Below are 20,210 nucleotides of genomic sequence, written 5' to 3' on the forward strand. Positions count from 1 at the left end.
ATGCTCAACCACTGAGCTACGCTGGCCAGGCTAGAACAAATTCTTAGTAATTTGAAATAGGCTAGCTAGACCCAGGCTGCAGTTAATTTGCAGTGTTTCTGAAGAAGAAATTCAGAAAGTAATTAATTGAAGTAATAGTATAAGAAGAATGTTTCACCTTAAGCAGATAAACTCCTTTAAAAAACACTTTAGAAACATTTTGGTGGTTGTTATATGAACTTTCATTCATTACAAGTCAATTAATAAAACAGACCCAGCAGGGCTGCTTTTTGGCAGCAGTTTGTAACCAATTACTTGGAGTTGGATAAACAGTAAACATTCTTACACTCATGCATATGGTAAAATCATCTGATCTTTGAGGAAATCAAAGGACTGTTTAAAACATTGCATAATTACAACATGTCAGTAGCTTTTAACCACGAGTTAATTAGACATTCCCAAGAGAGGGGAGATTCCCAAGGAAAGAGGAAGGCTGGTTTTAGTGGAAGCAAGGAACTAAAAGGCAGGCAGACTGTGCTACTTTTTAAATGAAACTTACTTGTGAAGGGATAGAGAGAGAAATAAAAGAGGAGAGAGAAGAAGAGAGACTGAGATAGAGTAAGAAAGAGAAAGAGAGAGGGAGGGAGGGAGGGAGAGAGAAGGAATGAGATATTTGAGCATATAGACTTGAGAGGGAGTGGTGTTTATTATTATTTTTTAAAATATATTTTGATTGATTTCAGAGGGGAGGGAAGTGGGAGAGAGATAGAAACATCCATGATGAGAGAGAATCATTGACTGGCTGCCTCCTGCAAGTCCCCTCACTGGGGATCGAGCCCACAACCTGGACATGTGCCTTTGACCAGAATTGAACCTGGGACGTTTCAGTTTGCAGGCCGACACTCTATCCACTGAGCCAAACCGGCGAGGGTGGTGTTATTATTTTTAAGGTAGAAGGGACCTGGGTGAATGTCACTTGGAATGGCTGCGGGGAAGGAGCTGTGCAGAGAGGAATAATGCAGGACAGAGAAGAAGCTCAAAGTAATGGTGTTGGAGGACATGGAGAAGCTGGGATCTAGCTCACAGGGTGTAGTTTCAAGAGGGGCTTGCTTTCTTTGAGACTAGAAGGAGGAATGTGAGGAGACATGGGGTTGTAGGTATACTTGTAGATGCTGCTGGGATAAAATTTTAAAGAAATAATGACTTTATTATTTGCATTGAGCACCTGCCTAGGACCATTTTTTTTTTCATCTCTAATCATAAACCTGTCATTGACTTGTGACCCATGATTTTTTCTAAATGTTTCAGGGTGCCCCTTATGGTAAATTATGTTGGCCAGTCAAGATATATTTTATAAGAGGAAAAATGTGAAACACTGACTTGCTCATATATGTGCTCTACTCATTGAAATTAAGCTTGGTGGGTCTGGTTGAGAAATCTTTTATCCTTTTGTCAGGAAATCCGACTTATTGATTATGAGAAAATGGTGGATCACAGAGGAATCCGGGTTGTGGCGTTCGGACAGTGGGCCGGTGTGGCAGGTAGGTGTGTGGGCGTTGACATCACCGTGTCTACATTGGACTGTGAATGACAGTGTGTGCTTTTTCTTTTTTGTGGCAAAGAGATGGAAGTGTCCATTTTCACCAATAAAAATAAACGTGAGGGTGCATCTGAGGGTGATGACTATTAGGGGCTAGAATAACAAAGTAAATCATGAAAATATGTTTTTGATAAAAATTAAAAAGAAAAAGAGGGCAGGGAGAAGGAAAGCAGCTGTAGATAGGCTCTGACTTTCTCAGTAGTTCTGTTTGGAAGACTAGGCGGGGAGGTCAGTTTGGTGATGAGAACTTGGGGAGTAGAAGAAAGGGACAAAGAGGAAAAAGCTACGGGGCAGGAGCAACAAAAGAGAAAAATATAGGAGGGATAGAAGCTGGAGTTTAGGTAAAAACTCTACTTGATTTTTCAGTTAGTACTTTGAACCTTGTTTAGTCAAGAAACACCATGTGGTATAACTGTATCATATTAGAGTACCTGAAGGTCCGTTATCCTCAGAATAAGTAGAAAGAAATTTGTAGGGACATAGGATACTAACACACTACCATCCTCCCTGATAAAAGTGACAGTCATTGAGCACTTCTCAAATTGCACAATACATATTCTTTTCAAGTCATGTGGAACATTCACCCAGATGGTCCACAAAACAATTCTTAATTAATTTAAAAGATTTGAAATCATGGAGTATGTGCTCTATGGTAAAACTGACTTAGAAATTATAATTGCAATGGGGGGAAAAAGGAGACATATGTACTACTATTTGTAATACTTTAAACAATAAAATAAAATTTAAAAAATAAAAATAAATTTAAAAAGAAATTATAATTGAAAGTAAACTAGAAATTTTCCAAATATTTGAAAAAGAAATGATGTATTATTGGATAACCCATTCAAGAGTCAAGAAGAAATCACAGGACAAATTAGAAAATATTTTTAATTGAATAAAAGTTTAAAAACAGCATGCCAACGTTTTTGGGATGTGGATAAAGTGGTGCTTAGAAGGCAATCTATAGCATTTAATGCTTTTATTAGAAAAGAAGAAAGTTCTCAAGTTAATGATCTAAACTTCCATCTTAAGAAGTTAGGAAATGAACAAGAAATTAAACCAAAAACAAATAGAAGAAAGGACATAATAAAGGTAAGAGAGAAAAATCAGTGAAATCAAAAGCTGATTCTTTTAAAAAAATATTAATAAAATTGATAAATCTTTAGTTAGGTTGGTTAAAAAAAGAGAGAAGACACTATTTACCAATATTAGGAACCCAAGAGGGAACACACTATATATCTTACAAACATTAAAAGGATAAGAGAATATTATAAATAGTCCAAGAAATTTGACAATGGCAATAAAATAGACAAATTCTTGAAAGACACTAATTACCAAATCCAACTCAAGGAGAAATAAAAAACTTGAATGTCAATGTACAAAATAAATACCATACATAAACACTTAAGGGAAATGAATTATTTTTTGTAGAGACTTATTTATAGTATCTTCATTCATAATAGGCTAGAAACAGTCCAAATGTCCATCAGCACAGGAACAGATAAAGAAATAAAATGGAAAACTCAGCAATAGAGAGAAGCAAACTGCTGATACACCCAAAGTATGTATGGATCTCAAGAACATTGAGCTGAGTGAAAGCTGACACACAAAAAATATATACTTCACACATTTATATGAAACTGTAGAAGGAACTAATCTATACAGACAGAAATAGATCAGTAGTTGTTTTCGGCTAAGGGTTGGTGAGGATTGACTGGGGTGATGGAAATATTCTTATCTTGATTATGTTAGTGGTAATGTGGGTGGATACATCTGTGGCTGTGTTTTATTGTGTATAAATTATCCATTTAAAAGTTGATTTCAGAAAAAAGATAAAAGAACATTTTGTAGGACAGGAAAAGTATATTCCAACAAAGAAGAAAAGAATGGGTGCTGAGGACTTTGCTACAGGCAGCTGAGTTTTTATTTTTGGGGGGACATCCAAACTGAGAAATCCGTAAGGTGGATGGTTAGGTCTTGAAATAAAAATATCTGTGTTAGAGATCCAGATGTGGTGTCATCTGGATACAGAGAGTACTTGGAATTTAGGACCGGATGAAGTTAGCTAAGGGGAAAAACGAGAGATTGAAGAGAAGAGGGCCCGGGACAGAATCCTGAAGCTAGCTAGCTGATTAATTTTTAAGGCAAAGGCAGAGGACACTAATGTAAAAGGAATGGACATGGGATACTGAGGGAAGGGGACTCTGACAAAGGGGCTCTTCATTGACAAATACCTCTGACAAGCACGTCAAGATCTGAAGTGTCCACTAAGTTTGGTTATTTGGGTCACTAAAATTGCTAATAGGGGTCAGGGGTCAATGGTGACTGTTTTCATTTGTGGGGTTTTTTTTTTTTTTTTTTTTGGTATGGCAGGAATGGAAGAGTGTTTAAATGTTGATAGGAATAAACCAATAGACAGTGATAATGAAAAGAATAATTCAAGAGTGGATTCCTTCGAGAGGCAGGAAGGCATGGGATCTGGAGCAAAGGTGGGGCGATTACCCGTAGAGAAGAAGAGGGACACTCATTCCATTGCAGCAGGATTGAAAGCGGAAGGGAGGGCGGGCATGAAGCTGGCTCAGTGCCTTTGATCGCAGAAAGCTGAGGGTTTGGATAAGATGAAGGCCTCTCCCAGAGCTGAGATGCTGTGGTCTGTGCTTCCTCAGAGCCCTGAGTAGGTTGGAGAACGGGCAGAGAGAGCAGGTCCAACTTCTCCCAACTAATGGCCTTTCTGTCGGTCTGATTCTACAATAGGGATGATCAACATTTTGCACGGAATGGGTTTAAGGCTCCTTGCTTTGGGACATCACACACCTTTTATGGTGAGAAGTTGATTTTATTTTTTTTTAAGTACATATCACACTTTTAGAGTAGGAAAATGTCTCAAGTGGTAGACTAACTTGAATTGTGTGCTTGCTTTCAGCACATTGGCATGGCTCATAACTATAGGAACAGCAGCCAGGCTGTGCAAGCTGTCCGTGATGCTGGCTATGAAATATCTCTGGGTTTGATGCCCAAGTCGATAGGGCCCCTAACATTTGTGTTCACAGGGACTGGTAATGTATCGAAGGTAAATCCCTCCTGTCTTGTTTCTGTAAAGCAGCCTGAAACTCTAAGAGGGTGTGGGCGTGTCGTGAGCATTTCAGAGCCCCACTTTTTCATAAATGGGCATTCTGTTTGGGGTACTTTCCTTACTTATGTATGAACCTTTACTATAGGAAAGAGCAGTCATAGTCTAAACTTATGTTCTATGTTTTTAGTTGATTCCAAGCTGTGAGAGGTTTTGCATGCCTTTCCCCCCTTTTTAGAGGGAAAACTCATTTTTAATGGTGTAAAGCTCTGTTCTTAGGGTGGTCTGTTTTACCTCCATCACTGAGATATCCAGAAGTTTGGACGTTACCCTAGGCTGTAAATTTTTCAAGATGACTTGGAGTTTTGCTAATCGGATGCATTTAAGACTGGAATTAATACTTTCTTCTTCTGGGATGATTTAGAGGATGCATTTGTAGACACCACCCCCCCCCAAGAAACTTATAAAATAGATCTTTCTTTAATGAAAATATTTTACAAAGAGGACATCACTATCTGTATTATGCTGTGAGATAGGGGCCTAATTTTTGGGTAGGAAATATAGTTTCCCCACTTGAAATAATTTCTGCAACAGACCAAAAAGTAAATAGAAATACTTTATGGTGCTCTCATTTCTAAATACTCTTGTTTCTGGGCTGAATGTCTTAGATAATAAATTAAAGCCCCTTTCAGTGCATGGTGTTCACACTGTTTGCTGTGAGCAAAAACCTCATCTGTACTCCTTGTCGCAGTCCTGGTCGCAGGGCGGGACAAGTGGAGCTGTATAATTGTGGGGAAGATGAGTTAGAATCTTTGCATAACATCATGTTGGCTCTCTTCCTATTTGTTTTTAGATTTTTACTCATGTGTTATTTACAGGGGGCCCAAGAAATCTTCAATGAACTGCCCTGTGAATACGTAGAACCACATGAATTAAAAGAGGTTTCCCAAACTGGAGGTAAGAGGGGGAGGGTGGCTGTGTGTATTTTTTACTGTTTTCTTTTTTAACAGTGTCTGTGTTACAGTATTTTATCACTGTCAATCTTTATCATTTGTCACCCACGTTACTAATTTCCTTTCTCCTCTGCAAGACCTGAGGAAAGTGTATGGAACGGTGATAAGTCGCCATCATCACCTCGTCAGGAAGACAGATGGTGTATATGACCCTGTGGAATATGACAAATACCCTGAGCGCTACAGAAGTCGTTTTAATACCGATGTGAGTAGCACACTCAGCTTCTGAGCTGGTTGCTCACGGTACACCATAGCCAGGCTGTTTTCAGGAGAGAGATTATGGATGCGTACATTGCTTTTTAGTTCCTCATGTTGACTTGCGGTGAGACCCTTGGATGTTATGACTTGGGCGAAGGCGCTGTTGGCTTTTATTGACATTTGCAGGGGCCTTTGCTGAGTGGTTTTGGTGGTTTCTGTGGCTGTGCCCTTTATTTCACTGACACTGTTTCTTCTTCAGGTCTGTATGTGCCCAATAGCTCTAAACATTTCCTGTGGATTGTTATTTTCTGTGTTTATCCTGGACTAGCTTGTACTGTTGGCAAAGCACAGTGTCTATGAGGTTTGATTTCAACATAGATTTATTCCTTCCAGGCCATGAACTCAGCCAGCTGTCTTGAAATGCATGCCATTGATTATAGCGCTCCAGGTTCAAACAGTGAGGCTATAGATTTACAGCGGTTCTCAACCTGTGGGTCGTAACCCCTTTGGCGGTCGAACGACCCTTTCACAGGGGTCGCCTAAGACCATCCTGCATATCAGATATTTACTTTATGATTCATAACAGTAGCAACATTACAGTTATGAAGTAGCAACGAAAATAATTTTACGGTTGGGTCACAACATGAGGAACTGTATTTAAAGGACCAGAAGGTTGAGAACCACTGCTATAGAAGCATAGACCCATCCCCCGTGTACAAAAAAGTTACTTTCAATTAAAATCCTTCCGATGGGAGCACACTGGATTCATAAGGGCCACATGTTTGTATGTTCTGTAGTCATTGGTCATGCAACCATCCTCTTCAAAAGAAATCAACAGAAAATAAAACAAAAGTACGGGCATATATGGTGAGAAGAAATATTGTATTTAAATAATTTTGAATATGTTTCAACAACATAGAATTTTTAGATTCTGGCATGAAATGTAATGCTTAGCATGTAAAGCATGTTATAGGAAGAGCATCTTACCTGTAACTTGCACATTCCTGAGACACTTGAGAAAGAAATACTATGAAACTAGACTCAGACTGAAAAAGTTTGCATCTAGTAAATTTCCATCCCTTCTGTCTTTCCCAGTCACAGAAGTATCGGTGATTGGCTGCCTCCTAAAACTTATAATGACCTAGTTACCATGTACGCATGTATGTAGTGCGTTTGTCCATGGAGCCTACAGATGCTTTAATCTTTATGACTTTCCTTTGAGGATAGGGTATGTATTATCCCCATCTGGCAGGTAAAGAAAACAGCCCAGAGAAGTTGAGGTAGCCTGATTTAGGTCATGCTGCATAGAGCGTTAGGTCACCTGATTCTCTGTCCCTTCCTTTTCCTTAGCTATGTAATATATTAGAGAGCAAATGTATTAATCTATTTATGTTCATATATTTATCATGGGAACTTTTACACTGAATCTGGGTGGTTATTTATTGTCTCGGACTCAAAAGAAGTCCACTGACCTAGCAAATAAAGTCAACTTGAAGTAACATTAAAATATTTCTTGTGGAGTTTACTGATGGCTCTCTTCCAGCACACTACTGAAATACACTGTTTCCTAGTTTGTTGAACCCGAAACTTGCTTTACAGATTGCACCCTTCACATCTTGCCTTGTTAACGGAATCTATTGGGAACAAAACAGCCCGCGTCTACTCACCCGCCAAGATCTTCGGAGTCTCCTGGCTCCAGGCAAGTCCCCTGTTGGTGGTGTGGAAGGCTGCCCTGCATTGTCACACAAGTAAGGACCTTACTTCAGCAATGACGGCAGTTTTTAGCAGGGCCCGCCGTTAGGGTATCACACATAGGGGATTCGTGTGTCACAGGACTGGACTGTGACTGAGTAACTACTCAACTATCTTAACTGAGCTCTTGGGAACATTTGACAGTTAAACTTCCCTCCTTCTTGAATGTCTGAAGTTCTGTGGCTCCATATGTGGCTCAGAAGTCGCCTCCTCAGTGAGGTCCTTTCCGGCTTCCCCATTCCCTGTCTCGCTCGTCTGCTCTTCTGCTTCTTTACCGAAACCCACCGTCATTTTTTCCCCAGTGTTTATGGTCTTCCCTCTCCTCCTTGAACTTAGTCTTCTTAAGCAGAGGGCCCCCATTTCTCTTGGCTACAAGTACCCAGGGAATTGCCTGACAACTCATATACTGTCAAATAATGATTAACTGTCCAATGAATGAATCAATCAATCAATATTTATGGAACACCAGATCTGTCTGGCACTCTGCTGAGCTAAAAGATAAAGGAGAATAAAACTGTGCTTGCTCCCCGCCGGCATGTCACTGGCAGCAAGTAGGTGCCAAGGGAATGCTAGGAGCAGTCGATATTAACAGTGTTTAAGAGAAAGTGGGAGCAGGGCTCAGCAATACCTTAAGAGGGAGGAGTGAGGAGAATGAAATTGCAAGTGACAGGATTGCTACTTGATAAATACGGAGTCACCATGGCACAGTTTAAGACCCTGTGTGGGCCAGTCCAGGTCTAGCCGAGGGTTTACATAGGCAAGTGGTAATTGGAGATGGGGCAGGAATACGGGGTCAAACTCTAAAGGATTTCAAGTGGCGGACTCAGGCATTTGTTCATAAGTCTAGAGATTTCCATGTAATAATACATATAAAATTATGTAGTACAAAGCAGGGTGGAGGGAGTTGGCTAAGTAGGTTAAGTTCAGGCTGTTGTCAATGGCATATTTCGGGAAGGGATTTTCCCCTTTTATTTCCCTCTCCCTTTCTCTCCCCCTCTTTTTCTTCCTTGTGAATCCTGAAACTCATAGTGAGAAGATGTGGTCTATCCCAGAAGCACACAGGGAGCTGGAGGGAAAAAGCGAAGAGCCTAGGCAGCCACCTTAAAAATTGTCCCAAGCACCTTTCATTTTGAGTCATTTTTAATCTTGTTGGAGACTTTAGAGTGCCATGCTCTGATCTAAGTGTTGATGTTCTTTTCAGACTTGTAGCGATATGTGACATTTCTGCAGACCCAGGAGGATCTATAGAGTTTATGACTGAGTGCACGACAATAGAGCATCCCTTCTGCATGTATGATGCAGACCAGCATATGCTTCATGACAGGTGAGTTTGCTAAAGCTGTTAGATAGTGAGAAAGACATAAAAACACGTCATTTGCTTTGTATACTAGTCTTAAAATACTCAATATTTTACATCATTACGAAGACTATGCAAATTTCCAGAAATATACTGAAACATATTTAAAAATTTGGTAGAAAACCCGCATGCAAATTAGAACACTTAAATCCATATATATACAATGTTTAAGTGGGAGATAGGTTGCTGAAGAAGGGAAAACCTTTGTTTGACAATTCTTGCTTATTTTGTTACATATTCCAGTACCATATTACAAATTATATGAAGCAAATACAGTGGAGTAGGCATCTGGAAAAATTAGAACTCACAAGTAACATTTTGTACATCCAAATAAAGCATATTGCTTCTCCTAGTGTTGAAGGTTCTGGGATTCTGATGTGTTCCATTGACAATTTGCCCGCGCAGCTTCCAAAAGAAGCTACAGAGTGCTTTGGCGACATGCTTTATCCTTATGTTGAAGAAATGGTAAGCAAACCTAGAGCCTTGTAACACCTTCATGGCTGGAAATAGAACTGTGGTGTGATCTTATCGATGTTCTGGTCTCTGGTATTAAGAAATCTGTTGCAAAGTGAAATGCCAGCCCTTCCCTGAAGCCCTTACGGACACTTTACATATTCTGCTTCCTTGTCTCATGGGAAATATGGTTGAATAACTGTCTTCATGCTTAATTACAATTTGCACTTGCCTCTCCTTATGCATGTTTGAGTAAGAATGTTCATGACATGAAGATAAGATTAGATTTATTTTCAATTTTCCTGCTTTCTAGGTCAATTCATATGGGGGTATTCTTAGTGTGCTGTGATTAGCAGATTTGAAAAATTAGGTATACATAGGAAATTTTATTGGATTTTAGTCACTAATGCTTAGTTAAGTGACAGCTTTTCTTGAGGTCTTATATTTTTCACTGTGGTCAGTGATTGATTAATGAAAATACTGTGTTATCTAAATTCCATTTTCTTTTTTTCCCCTTTTTGTTAAATTTATAGGGGTAACATTGGTTAAAATTACACAGGTTTCATCTGTACACTGTATTGTGTGTTCACCACCCCAAGTCAAGTCTCCATCCGTCATCATTTATCCCACCTATACCCTTTTCCACTGGCACCCCCTCCCCCCGTCACCACACTGTTATCCCTGTCCACGAATTCTTCACGAATCCTTTCTCTCTCTCTTTTTTTTCTTTTTGGCTCAATCCTTCCATCTCCCCACCCAGCCCTCACCCCAGACAGTTGTCAGCCTGCTCTCTATCTATGAGCCTGTCTCTGTTTTGCTTGATAGCTATTTTATTCACTGGATTCCACATGTGAGTGAAATCATATGGTACCTGTCTTTCTCTGACTGGCTTATTTCACTCAGCATAATGTGCTCCAGGCCCATCCATGCTGTTGCAAAGGGTAAAATTTCCTTCTTTTTACAGCAGAGTACTATTCTAGTGTGTAAATTTACCACATTTTTTGTTTGTTGCCAAAGACAAGCCTTCTTATTTCAGTATTTACCTGAAGCCTTCATACTCAGCCTGCTTTATGTCTGCTGCTTATGGCTGACTGTGCCTGGCAGTGAGGCCCAAGGTGTGAAGCAGTGGCTGCTGTCCTTTCATCCTTGGCTTCACTCTGGAGCTCTCACACTGCAATGGGACAGTAGTTATGGGGCATGAATAAATGCAACTTTGTAAACTAGAGGCCCTGTGCATGGATTCATGCACTAGTGGGGTCCCTCCGCATGGCCTGCAGAGATCGGGCTGAAACCAGTAGTCCAACACCGCCTGCTGCTCCTACCTGCCACCTGCTCATCCTGGCCCCGCGTCACCTACCATGGGCTGGCGCCCAGTCAGTCCCGATTGGGAGAGGCTTGCGCCGCCGCAGCAGCACTCACCAGCCATGAGCCCTTCCTCTGGTTCACGTCAGTCAGCTGAGCGGTGCTCCTGCTGTGGGAGTGCCCTGACCACCAGGGGCAGCTCCTGCGTGAAAATCTGCCCCCTGGTGGTCAGTGCGCATCATAGCGACTGGTCGACTGGTTGTTCGGTTGCTTAGACTAGAGGCCTGGTGCATGGGTCCGTGCACATTGAGAGGAAATTAATTGGAAGAAATATTTTAGAGGCTGGGGAGGGACCGCGAGAAATTGGCCAGTCAGGGAGGGACTGCAGGAGGTTGGTTCCAGGGTGTGCCCGGCTTATCTCACCCAGTCCCGATTGGGGCCGATTGGGGCCGTCTTGCCCAGTCCCAATCTGGGCCGATTGGGGACGTCTTGCCCAGTCCCAATCGGGGCTGATTGGGCTGGCCAGCTGGTGAGGGACCATTGGAGATTGGCCGGCTGGGGAGGGACCGTGGCAAGGCTCCGGGGTGTGTCCGGTCCATCTTGCTCAATCCTGATCAGCCAAACCCCAATGCTAAGCTAACCTACTAGTCGGAGTGTCTGCTCCCTGGTAGTCAGTGCGTGTCATAGCAACTGGTGGAACGAATGGTTGGACACTTAGCATATTAGGCTTTTATTATATCGGATAGCCCTCTAAACAGCTTGGTGGGCTTGCCTTGAAGGCATTTATTTCTGTGCTATCTTGAAGAATGAATCTTTGTGAAAGTTGATGACTGTCTATATTTTGTAGTGTTGAAATATATGTGTCAGTTTACCACTAAAATATTAAGTATATTGTCTGTGATCTCTTCTGATAATTGTATATGAACTGTATTTAAAGTATATGCACTATCCTTCCCTCCTCCCCAACCCCCGGCCGATTTTTCTTCTTGACTTAAGGTCCATATAGCTTTTGTAGCATTGCAGGGTACATGCTATTATTTTGTACCAACATAGAATTTTTGTTTTAGTTGAATGCAATAGATATTTACTGTCTGTTGGAAGAAGGCATACACTTGGATGGAGAGAATGAAAATACAGGCTTTGACCTATAGAAGCATGAGGTCCAGAAGGGGATAAGTGTGCAAACCAGCCATCAGGTAGAATGTGACAATCATTAGAAAGATGGCAGTGAAGATGTGGAGAGAGAGGCTCTCTCCTGTTGGGTGAAGTTAGGAAAGCTTTTATGAAAGAGGTGACATTTGAGCTGGCTCTTGATAGATGTATAGTATCTGTTCCTTAGCCTGGTAGTGGGAGGCACAATATGTGATGGAGACAGGAGAGCAAAGGAGGGAGTTAATTTAACGTAGGGATTCTGATTGAAGTAAAGGTTAAGTATGTTTGTTCCATATTGGAAAGGGTCTTAACATCAGAAGAAATAGCTTGAAATTAATTTGGGCAAGAGGGATGAGGTCTCCATCGGCCCACGAACTAAAGGGTCCCGGCTTCGATTCTGGTGAAGGATATGTACCTAGGTTGCAGGCTGGGCTCGTGCAGGAGGTAACCAATCAATGTGTCTCTCTCACATCGATGATGTTTATCTCTCTACGTCTCTCCCCTTCCCTTCCACTTTCTCTAAAAATCTATGGAAAAAATATCCTCAGCTGAGGATTTCTCCCCTGCTTCCACTTTCTCTAAAAATCTATGGAAAAAATATCCTCAGCTGAGGATTAACAAAAAAAGAAAGAAAGAAAGAAAGAAAGAAAGAAAGAAAGAAAGAAAGAAAGAAAGAAAGAAAGAAAGAAAGAAAGAAAAGAAAGAGAGGAAGAAAGAGGAAGAAAAGAGTGATGAGCTCTCAAAGCTCTATGTGAAATGATAAGGCTTCCCATATGCTCAGGACCCTGTGCTTGCACGTGCGTAACGGGTGGATTGAGTAGCCTTTGGTTGTCTGGCATGTGTGCCTTTCTTTAAGTGAACTCATGACAACTATTAGTTTTCTTGGGGAAAAGCCCCTTGAACTTTAAATACTTATTTCATGTATCTACTGATATATTCACTGAATATTGACCATTTTATAATGTAGCAACTACATGGCAGGATGCCAAGTACAGCCCCTACCTTCCAGGTGTGCTTAGGGGCAGTTTTGGTAAAGACTTCACAGCTGAGACAGTTCTTCAGCTGTACCTCAGAGGAGGAAAAGTGGGAGCTCCAGGTAGAGGAACAGCATGGAGGCATTTACCTGGCTAGCACAGAAGCATACAGAAGCATGACCCGGAGCAGGAACTCCATGTTGTTAATGGGTCTGAAGAGTTGGGTGTGAGGCAAAAGGGAGAGCTGAGGTGGGGAGGCAGCACCAGCCAGTAGAGAACCTGTGGGACACTTAGGGACATTTCAAGAGACTTTATCTTGAAAGCAAGGGGAAGATATTGAGTTAGTTTACGTAGGCACAGGGAAACAATCAGTTTTGTGATTTAAATGAAAGGAAAAAAGGTGAGAGGTAGTTCCCATGATCCCAATAAGGCCTAAGTAAGACTAGAAATATAGAGAAAGAGCCCAGATAAGGGAAAGATACACAAGAGTTCAGTGGTTTGACCATATGCAGAGTGAAATTCAAGCCTCATTTTATTATCTACTAATGGTTTCCATCCTGTAGACAGGGTTGGTAGGTAGAGGAGTCAGCTTGAGAAGGGAGCACGCCAAGGGTGCCTGGGAGAAAGAGGCAGTGGGAGGACCCTAGGTGTGTTAATTCCATGAACTTCCCAAAGTATGTCGTGGCTTATTATATATATAAATAATTTAAATGCCCCTATCCTATGAATAGATAGCCTAGGTGTCTTGTGTTTTAGGTACCTGACAGTAGTTTTATGTATATTTTAATGCAGAAAGTAAATACTGCCATGCCAGCATCTGTTCAGTTTGCTCTTTCTTAATTGGGTGAGTGCTCTAGATTTAACCTATGGATTGTCTCATTAACCCTAACACCCTGACCACAAATGGATTGTCTCATTAACCCTAACACCCTGACCACCAGAAGCAACAATACTGATTTATATGATCTTTACCCCTTGGCAGTCTATTCTAGAGTGGGATTTTTTGTAAGAAAAGAGGAGACAGAGAAAGGTGCTAGGATGTTAAAATGAGTGACGTCATTTTTGTTGTTGGCCATCTGACTCATTCTTGCAAAATAAAGGGAAGCGTGTGGATGACTTTTTGAAACCTACTTCTTGAAGTCATTTTCCCTAACACTTTGGAAAAGCTGATGTGTCTATATTCAGAACTAATATTGACCTGAGGGAGATTCCCTATTGGGGCTTGGTGGCTTGTTGCCCGAACCTTTGAAATGTGAAGGAAGCCCCCAGAGCGAGGCTATAGACCTTGTGGTGATACTTGCCATCATGCTCAATATGACACATCTAACGTGTGTATGTGTGTGTGTGTGTGTGTGTATGTGTGTGTGTGGGCGGGGGGTGTGTGTCTCTGAGTTTTCCATGTTTCCAGTAAGTGGAGATGAATTTAATCAGATTTTACTTTTAAAATTGAGAAATAGCATGTGTTTGGGGGCAGACTTCACTGCTTGCAGAAGTCTTCATTACCAATTATTGATCTTTAGAAACTTTTCTAAATCCCTTTTTCTTTTGACTAATGTAATATGAATAGAAATGCCAAGAAGCCTTCCTTGCAATGTCATTTATCTCTTACCAATCTCATCTTCCTTTCAGATATTATCAGATGCAACACAGCCTCTTGAAAGTCAGAATTTTTCTCCTGTGGTGAGAGATGTAAGTTCTAAAAATAATTTTTTTCGATGGGTGTACTTTTCCCCACTGCCATCCCCCCCCCCCCCCCGCCCCCTCCCTTTCCTTCCTCCCTCCCCATGTCTCTGTCTCTTCTCTATCAATCATGAGCCCATGTTTGTGGGATTAATATGTGGATATTAAAGAAATGTCTTGTGTCATATACATTTAGGCAGTGATTACATCCAACGGTATTTTGACTGATAAGTATAAATATATCCAGAAACTCCGAGAGAGCAGGTAAGCATTGTTCTTATCTTGGATCTGATGAGTATTTTTTAATGTTTCAATGTTAGTTCAGAAGAACTAGGTTTATACAACAGGAAAAATTTGAAAATGCCTATAAATATAGGACCACCCAAACTAAGTGACTGGTTGAAACCAGTGTGAATTATTTTCTCTGGGACAGTGTTGGGCTGTATCCTATTCTGTGTAGATTTGTATGCAAACCAACGTAAGTCCAAAAGACCACCCTTTCTGGGAACCCCCCTCTCTAGCACTTTGCCTGTTGTCATGTCTCTGTTACTTGCTGAAGGACAGTGAGCAAACTAACTCTTTCTGAGGTGCTTTCAGTCTGGTTTTTAGTTGAGGGTTTGGACTCTTTTGTGTAGTGTAATATTTAGGAAAGTGGGCTCTTGGTTAGAGAGTAGAAGCTGTGAAGGAAGAAAATGATCAGAAGTCGGCTTTCCCGGGGATTCTTCCTAGGAGGAAGGTGCCAGAAAGTACCGTGACAAGTCTGCCCGAGAGAATAGTTCTCACAGGAAGGCACTTAGTTAAGGCCCTCGTTCCCTCAACTGCTTTTCCTACTCAAAGTTTGAAAACGTTTGGAATGTTCTTGTCCACTTCAGCTGAGTGCACTTGGTTTGTGTTTAGCTCTGCTCCCCACTGGTCTATTCTCATCTAACAAAATAACCCATGCACTGAATGCTCAGGAGAAAGCCGAGTGGGGAAATTAATAACAAATAAACAAGCAAACAGATTGTCTTATCTGCTTTCTCAATTGTTGTCTCTACAAGAGGTAAATGAAGAGCGCTGCACAGATCTGTTATGCTTTTTCCATGTATTTGCTTGTAGTTACTGTTTATGCTTCAATGAAATATTTTGGCATAAGACAGCAAGAGTGTGTAATTTGTGTGTCAAAAAAAAAGCTAACTCTGCAACTTAAGAGAGTTAATTATTGGGGAAACGTCATGTGTATTTGTTTTTTTATACTCCCTGTGTCTTTTGATTCTCATCACCTAATGACCTCATACTAATCCTAATGCCATATCCAACGTGACCAGTGACGAAGGCATCTTCACTCTTACACACCTCATTTCATGTGGCAGCAGGTCTACTTGGCTCCAGTCACTAGGGTTTCCTGCCTTCCTTCCCTAGCGGAATCTAGTGCCAAGAGAGTAATATGAAGATTGAATTTTGAAAGGAAATTTAATTATCTTGCACCCTGCCTTACTCTTATGTTATCTTTATCACTTAACACAGAGGTTATTAACCTGGAGTGTTGGGGGGTGTTGATGAGATGAACTGTATTAGAATCTAGGTACGATTTTTTTAAAAAAATTATTTTGAACACCACATTTAGACATTAAAATATGTTTCAATTATATACACTGTAGGAAGTGTTGTTAAGAAGCATATCCAATAATCAAATAAAATAGTGATATTTTCTGGGAGACGGTATGGAATGGGGGTAGAAGTTAAAGACCTTCCCTCATCAGTAATATAAATATTGGGGTGATGAGAGACAGGGACATTTTACATTTATAGTTATTTTTATTCAATCATAATTAATGAAAAAGTTCAAGTTTGAGAGATATCCTGGTCTAAAAGAGCTAAACAATAGAGCTTGCTGCTTAAGTTCCTGGCACCAGGCCATTTCCATGGTTGTACATTGATATCTGGGAATTTGATTCACAAGGCCTTTATTGAGTACCTATTGTATTTAAGACAAACTAAACTGAGAATCAATGGGTTTATAAAGATGGGTAAGACTTAGCCACTGTCTTGGAGATCATAGTTTGTTGGAAAGACAAAGAGTTACCTGTCAGGAAGGTACAAATTCTGAACAAAATGAACTGTTCAAGAATTAAATTCCTGCCTGGTAACTTCTCTTAGGTTTCTATATTTGAACCCTGACATTTGTGATTTTAAAGTTATGGTTTCAACTGTTGTCAGGTGATCCTAAAGATTAAGAACTAAACAGATGTCTAATATGGATAATAATAATCTCGGATTTTGTGTGGAGTGAATAAGGTTTTCATGGTAAAGCTTCTAGCACGATTTTGAATCACGTCCCCTGGGAGGACAAAGTGTGAGACCAAGTTACTCAATCGTGAGTAAGAGAGTCAATGGTCCAGCATCTGTGTCTCACTAGGCAAATGCATGAAAGTCTGTGAACATATACCTCAGAGATGTCAGGGTCCGTTGTCCATTGTACAAAATCTAAAATAATCAATGAAAAACGTTAGAGTAGGGAACTCCCGTTGAAGTTCTTTTTATGAATGATGTGGGAAAATTATTGCTTCATAGTGTTAACTTTTAGTTTGGTTTGTTGCCAGCAAGATTCTATTATTTAATTTTGTTGTTGTTGTTAACTGATACCCCTACCCTGCCTTTTTATTGATTTTTATAGGGAACGTGCTCAGTCACTTTCAATGGGCACCAAGAGAAAGGTCTTGGTCCTTGGAACTGGTTATGTATCTGAGCCTGTATTGGAATACCTGTCAAGAGATAACAACATAGAAATAACAGTAGGTAAATGAGCCCTAATATTTTAAGAAGAAGAAGAAAAACTAACTCCATGTTTCCCCTGTGAATTTTAAATGATTGTTTTGTTTCTAAACTTTGAAAAATTACTTTGGAGATATTAAAATGTGTTTGCTCTCTGACTAATAGAGGGAAATCTAAAATTTGGGCTTCTTTATTCTTGAAATAGGCTCTGACCTAAGGAATCAAATTGAGCAGTTAGGCAAGAAATATAATATCAATCCTGTTATCATGGACATCAGTAAACAGGAAGAGAAGTTGGCCTCCTTGGTGGCAAAACAGCATCTTGTCATCAGGTTAGTATTTAGCAAGAAATGATTGCTGCGTATTTTGTTGATGTTGTTATTTCGCTTTCCTTAATTTTCTAATTTTCAAATTTAGAAAACTGGTGGCCTTTCGTGAAAGTTAGCATTAGCAGAATCTGTTTTATATTTAATTTTTCTTGATTGAGTTTCCCTGCTGAATAGTGATAATGCTGTGGAACATGGTTATCCTGTAATGTTCCTCAAATAACTTATTTTAAGTTGCAAAAAGAGTGTTTTGAGGTAAGCACAGTGACTACTAAAAATAAAATAAGGGATATGTTTCACAAAAAATATATAATGATGTATCAAATCTTTTTGGTTTGAATGTTTCAATTTTAGTTTTTGATGTTTTAAAGTAAGTATTAATCAAGTTTGATATGTTGCATTTGTATTTTGTGTATGTTTTTACAAGTGGTATTTCTAAGTATTTGAATTAATTGAGTTAGAGTTATGGCACCTGGCTAGTTACTATATCACATAAACAATCAGTTATGAACTCTAACCCCTTTGTCTAAAAAAGCACCATCAATCAAAGTTCTATCATTCTAGTTCTCAACATATTATTAGGTTAGTCCGGCAGTGGTTGGCAAACTGCGGCTCGGCAAACTGCGGCTTGTGAGCCACATGCGGCTCTTTGGCCCCTTGAGTGTGGCTCTTCCACAAAATATCGACTTCTGCGCATGGGCCATGAAGTTTCAATCTCACTGTACATGCGCACCCACACGTGGTATTTTGTGGTATTTTATGGAAGAGCCACACTCAAGGGGCCAAAGAGCCACATGTGGCTCGCAAGCCACAGTTTGCCGACCACGGGCCGTCAGTGCAATTAATGCCAAATAAAAAAAATATTAGATCTAGATAACACTTTTAGTAGGCAAGTTTTCAATGATTGGAAGGTGGCAAAAAGTCTCCACTTAACCTTTCAGATGATGTAATTCTTAATTTTCTATTAATACTTTTTCAACAAAGCATTTGCAAGCATTTTGCTCATTGGCTTTTAAATTATTTCCATATTTAGTAATAATTTTTTATGTTTTTATTCTCAATTACATTTTATTTCTAGTATTATTTTGTATTGGTTTCAGATGTACAGAATCATGGTTAGACAATTCTTTCATTATTTGTTTATTTTTTAAAATTTATTTTTATTTATAGAGAATTTTTTAAGGAGTGTTGAAAATTTAATATGATTTTTCTGAGTATTCAAAAGGATTAAATAATGAACATTATTGAAGTATTCTTAATCTTCCAAAAATATACTACAACACAAAAAGTTAATGGGTTTCACTTAAATTTAATTTTCTTGGGCTTAAATAAATAGCTATTAATTTAACGATGTTATCTTTTTTTTTTAAATTTTATTTTTTATTACAAAGGGTATTACATATGTGTCCATTTTTTTCCCCGCCCTAGACAGTCCCCTAGCCTCCCCTATAACGATGTTATCTTTCTTCTTCTTTTTTTTAAATTGAATTTATTGGGATGGCATTGCTTCACAAAACCATACAGGTTTCAAGCGTACAACTCAGCCAAACATCATCTGCCCACTGCATGTGCACCCATCGCCCCAAGCAAAGTATCTTTCTGTCACAATTCTCCCCACCTTTACCCAGCTACCTCCCACTACCTTTTCCCTCTGGCTATCACCACAGTGTTGTCTGTGTTATATACTTAAGGGGTTGGTTGTTTCGTTTGTTTGTTTTGCTTAATTCTTTCACTCTCTTTCATCTAGCCCTTCAACACCCTCCCCTCCTTCAGCTGTCAGTCTGTTCCATGTATGCATGCCTCTGTTTCTATTTTGCTCGCCAGTTTATTTTGTTTGTTAGATTCCACACATATAAGTGAGATCATAGGGTATTTGTCTTTCTCTTTCTGCCTTATTTCACTTAGTATTCTAATCTCCAGGTCTATCCATGCTGTTGCAAAACGTAAGATTTCCTTTATTTTAAGTCCCAGTGGTATATTTTTTTGAGCTTTTTAAATTTTTTAAAAAATCTTTATTGTTGAAAGTATTGCACATGTAATTTTCCCCCATTAACCCCCTCCGGCCCACCCCGACCCCCCAGCCCAGGCCTTCACCATCCTATTGTCTGTGCCCATGGGTTATGCATATATGCAGACAAGGTCTTTGCTTTATTACTTCCCATCCGCACTCTCCCCCACCTTCTGTCTGAGATTTCACACTTCCCATCCGCACTCTCCCCCACCTTCTGTCTGAGATTTCACACTTTGTTCCATGCTTCTTTGTTTCTGGATCCACTGCATTCCTCAGTTTATTTTGTTTGTTAGATTCTACATATGAGTGAGATCATGTGATACCTGTCTTTTTCTGACTGACTTATTTCACTTAGCATGATACTCTCCAGGTCCCTCCATGCTGTCTCAAAGGGGAGGAGAGTCTTCATTTTAGTATGCTGCATAGTATTCCATGGTGTACATGGACCACAGCTTTTTTATCCCCTCACCTGATGATGGGCACTTGGGCTGTTTCCAGACCTTAGCTATTGCATGTAATTTTCCCCCATTAACCCCCTCCGGCCCACCCCGACCCCCCAGCCCAGGCCTTCACCATCCTATTGTCTGTG

General features: G+C 40.1%; 1 protein-coding gene across 2 annotated transcripts in view; it reads left to right on the forward strand.

Annotated features, from left to right (window-relative positions):
- The first annotated feature begins 1,384 nt into the window (after positions 1 to 1,384).
- AASS (aminoadipate-semialdehyde synthase) overlaps positions 1,385 to 20,210 on the forward strand; it is a 45,742-nt gene continuing 26,916 nt past the window's right edge. Inside the window, exons 1-12 of one of the 2 annotated variants that reach the window (XM_015559472.1) lie at positions 1,385 to 1,520; positions 4,334 to 4,401; positions 4,503 to 4,649; positions 5,528 to 5,606; positions 5,740 to 5,867; positions 7,460 to 7,608; positions 8,814 to 8,936; positions 9,323 to 9,434; positions 14,480 to 14,539; positions 14,727 to 14,794; positions 17,187 to 17,308; positions 17,490 to 17,616. In XM_015559472.1, coding sequence (XP_015414958.1) covers positions 1,463 to 1,520; positions 4,334 to 4,401; positions 4,503 to 4,649; positions 5,528 to 5,606; positions 5,740 to 5,867; positions 7,460 to 7,608; positions 8,814 to 8,936; positions 9,323 to 9,434; positions 14,480 to 14,539; positions 14,727 to 14,794; positions 17,187 to 17,308; positions 17,490 to 17,616 — 1,241 coding nt within the window. In that variant the 5' untranslated portion in view covers positions 1,385 to 1,462. The remainder of the gene's footprint in view (positions 1,521 to 4,333; positions 4,402 to 4,502; positions 4,650 to 5,527; positions 5,607 to 5,739; positions 5,868 to 7,459; positions 7,609 to 8,813; positions 8,937 to 9,322; positions 9,435 to 14,479; positions 14,540 to 14,726; positions 14,795 to 17,186; positions 17,309 to 17,489; positions 17,617 to 20,210) is intronic. The other variant, XM_006756823.2, reaches the window with a different exon arrangement.

The sequence above is a fragment of the Myotis davidii genome, unplaced genomic scaffold, assembly GCF_000327345.1.
Source record: "Myotis davidii unplaced genomic scaffold, ASM32734v1 scaffold654, whole genome shotgun sequence".
Lineage (NCBI taxonomy): Eukaryota > Metazoa > Chordata > Mammalia > Chiroptera > Vespertilionidae > Myotis > Myotis davidii.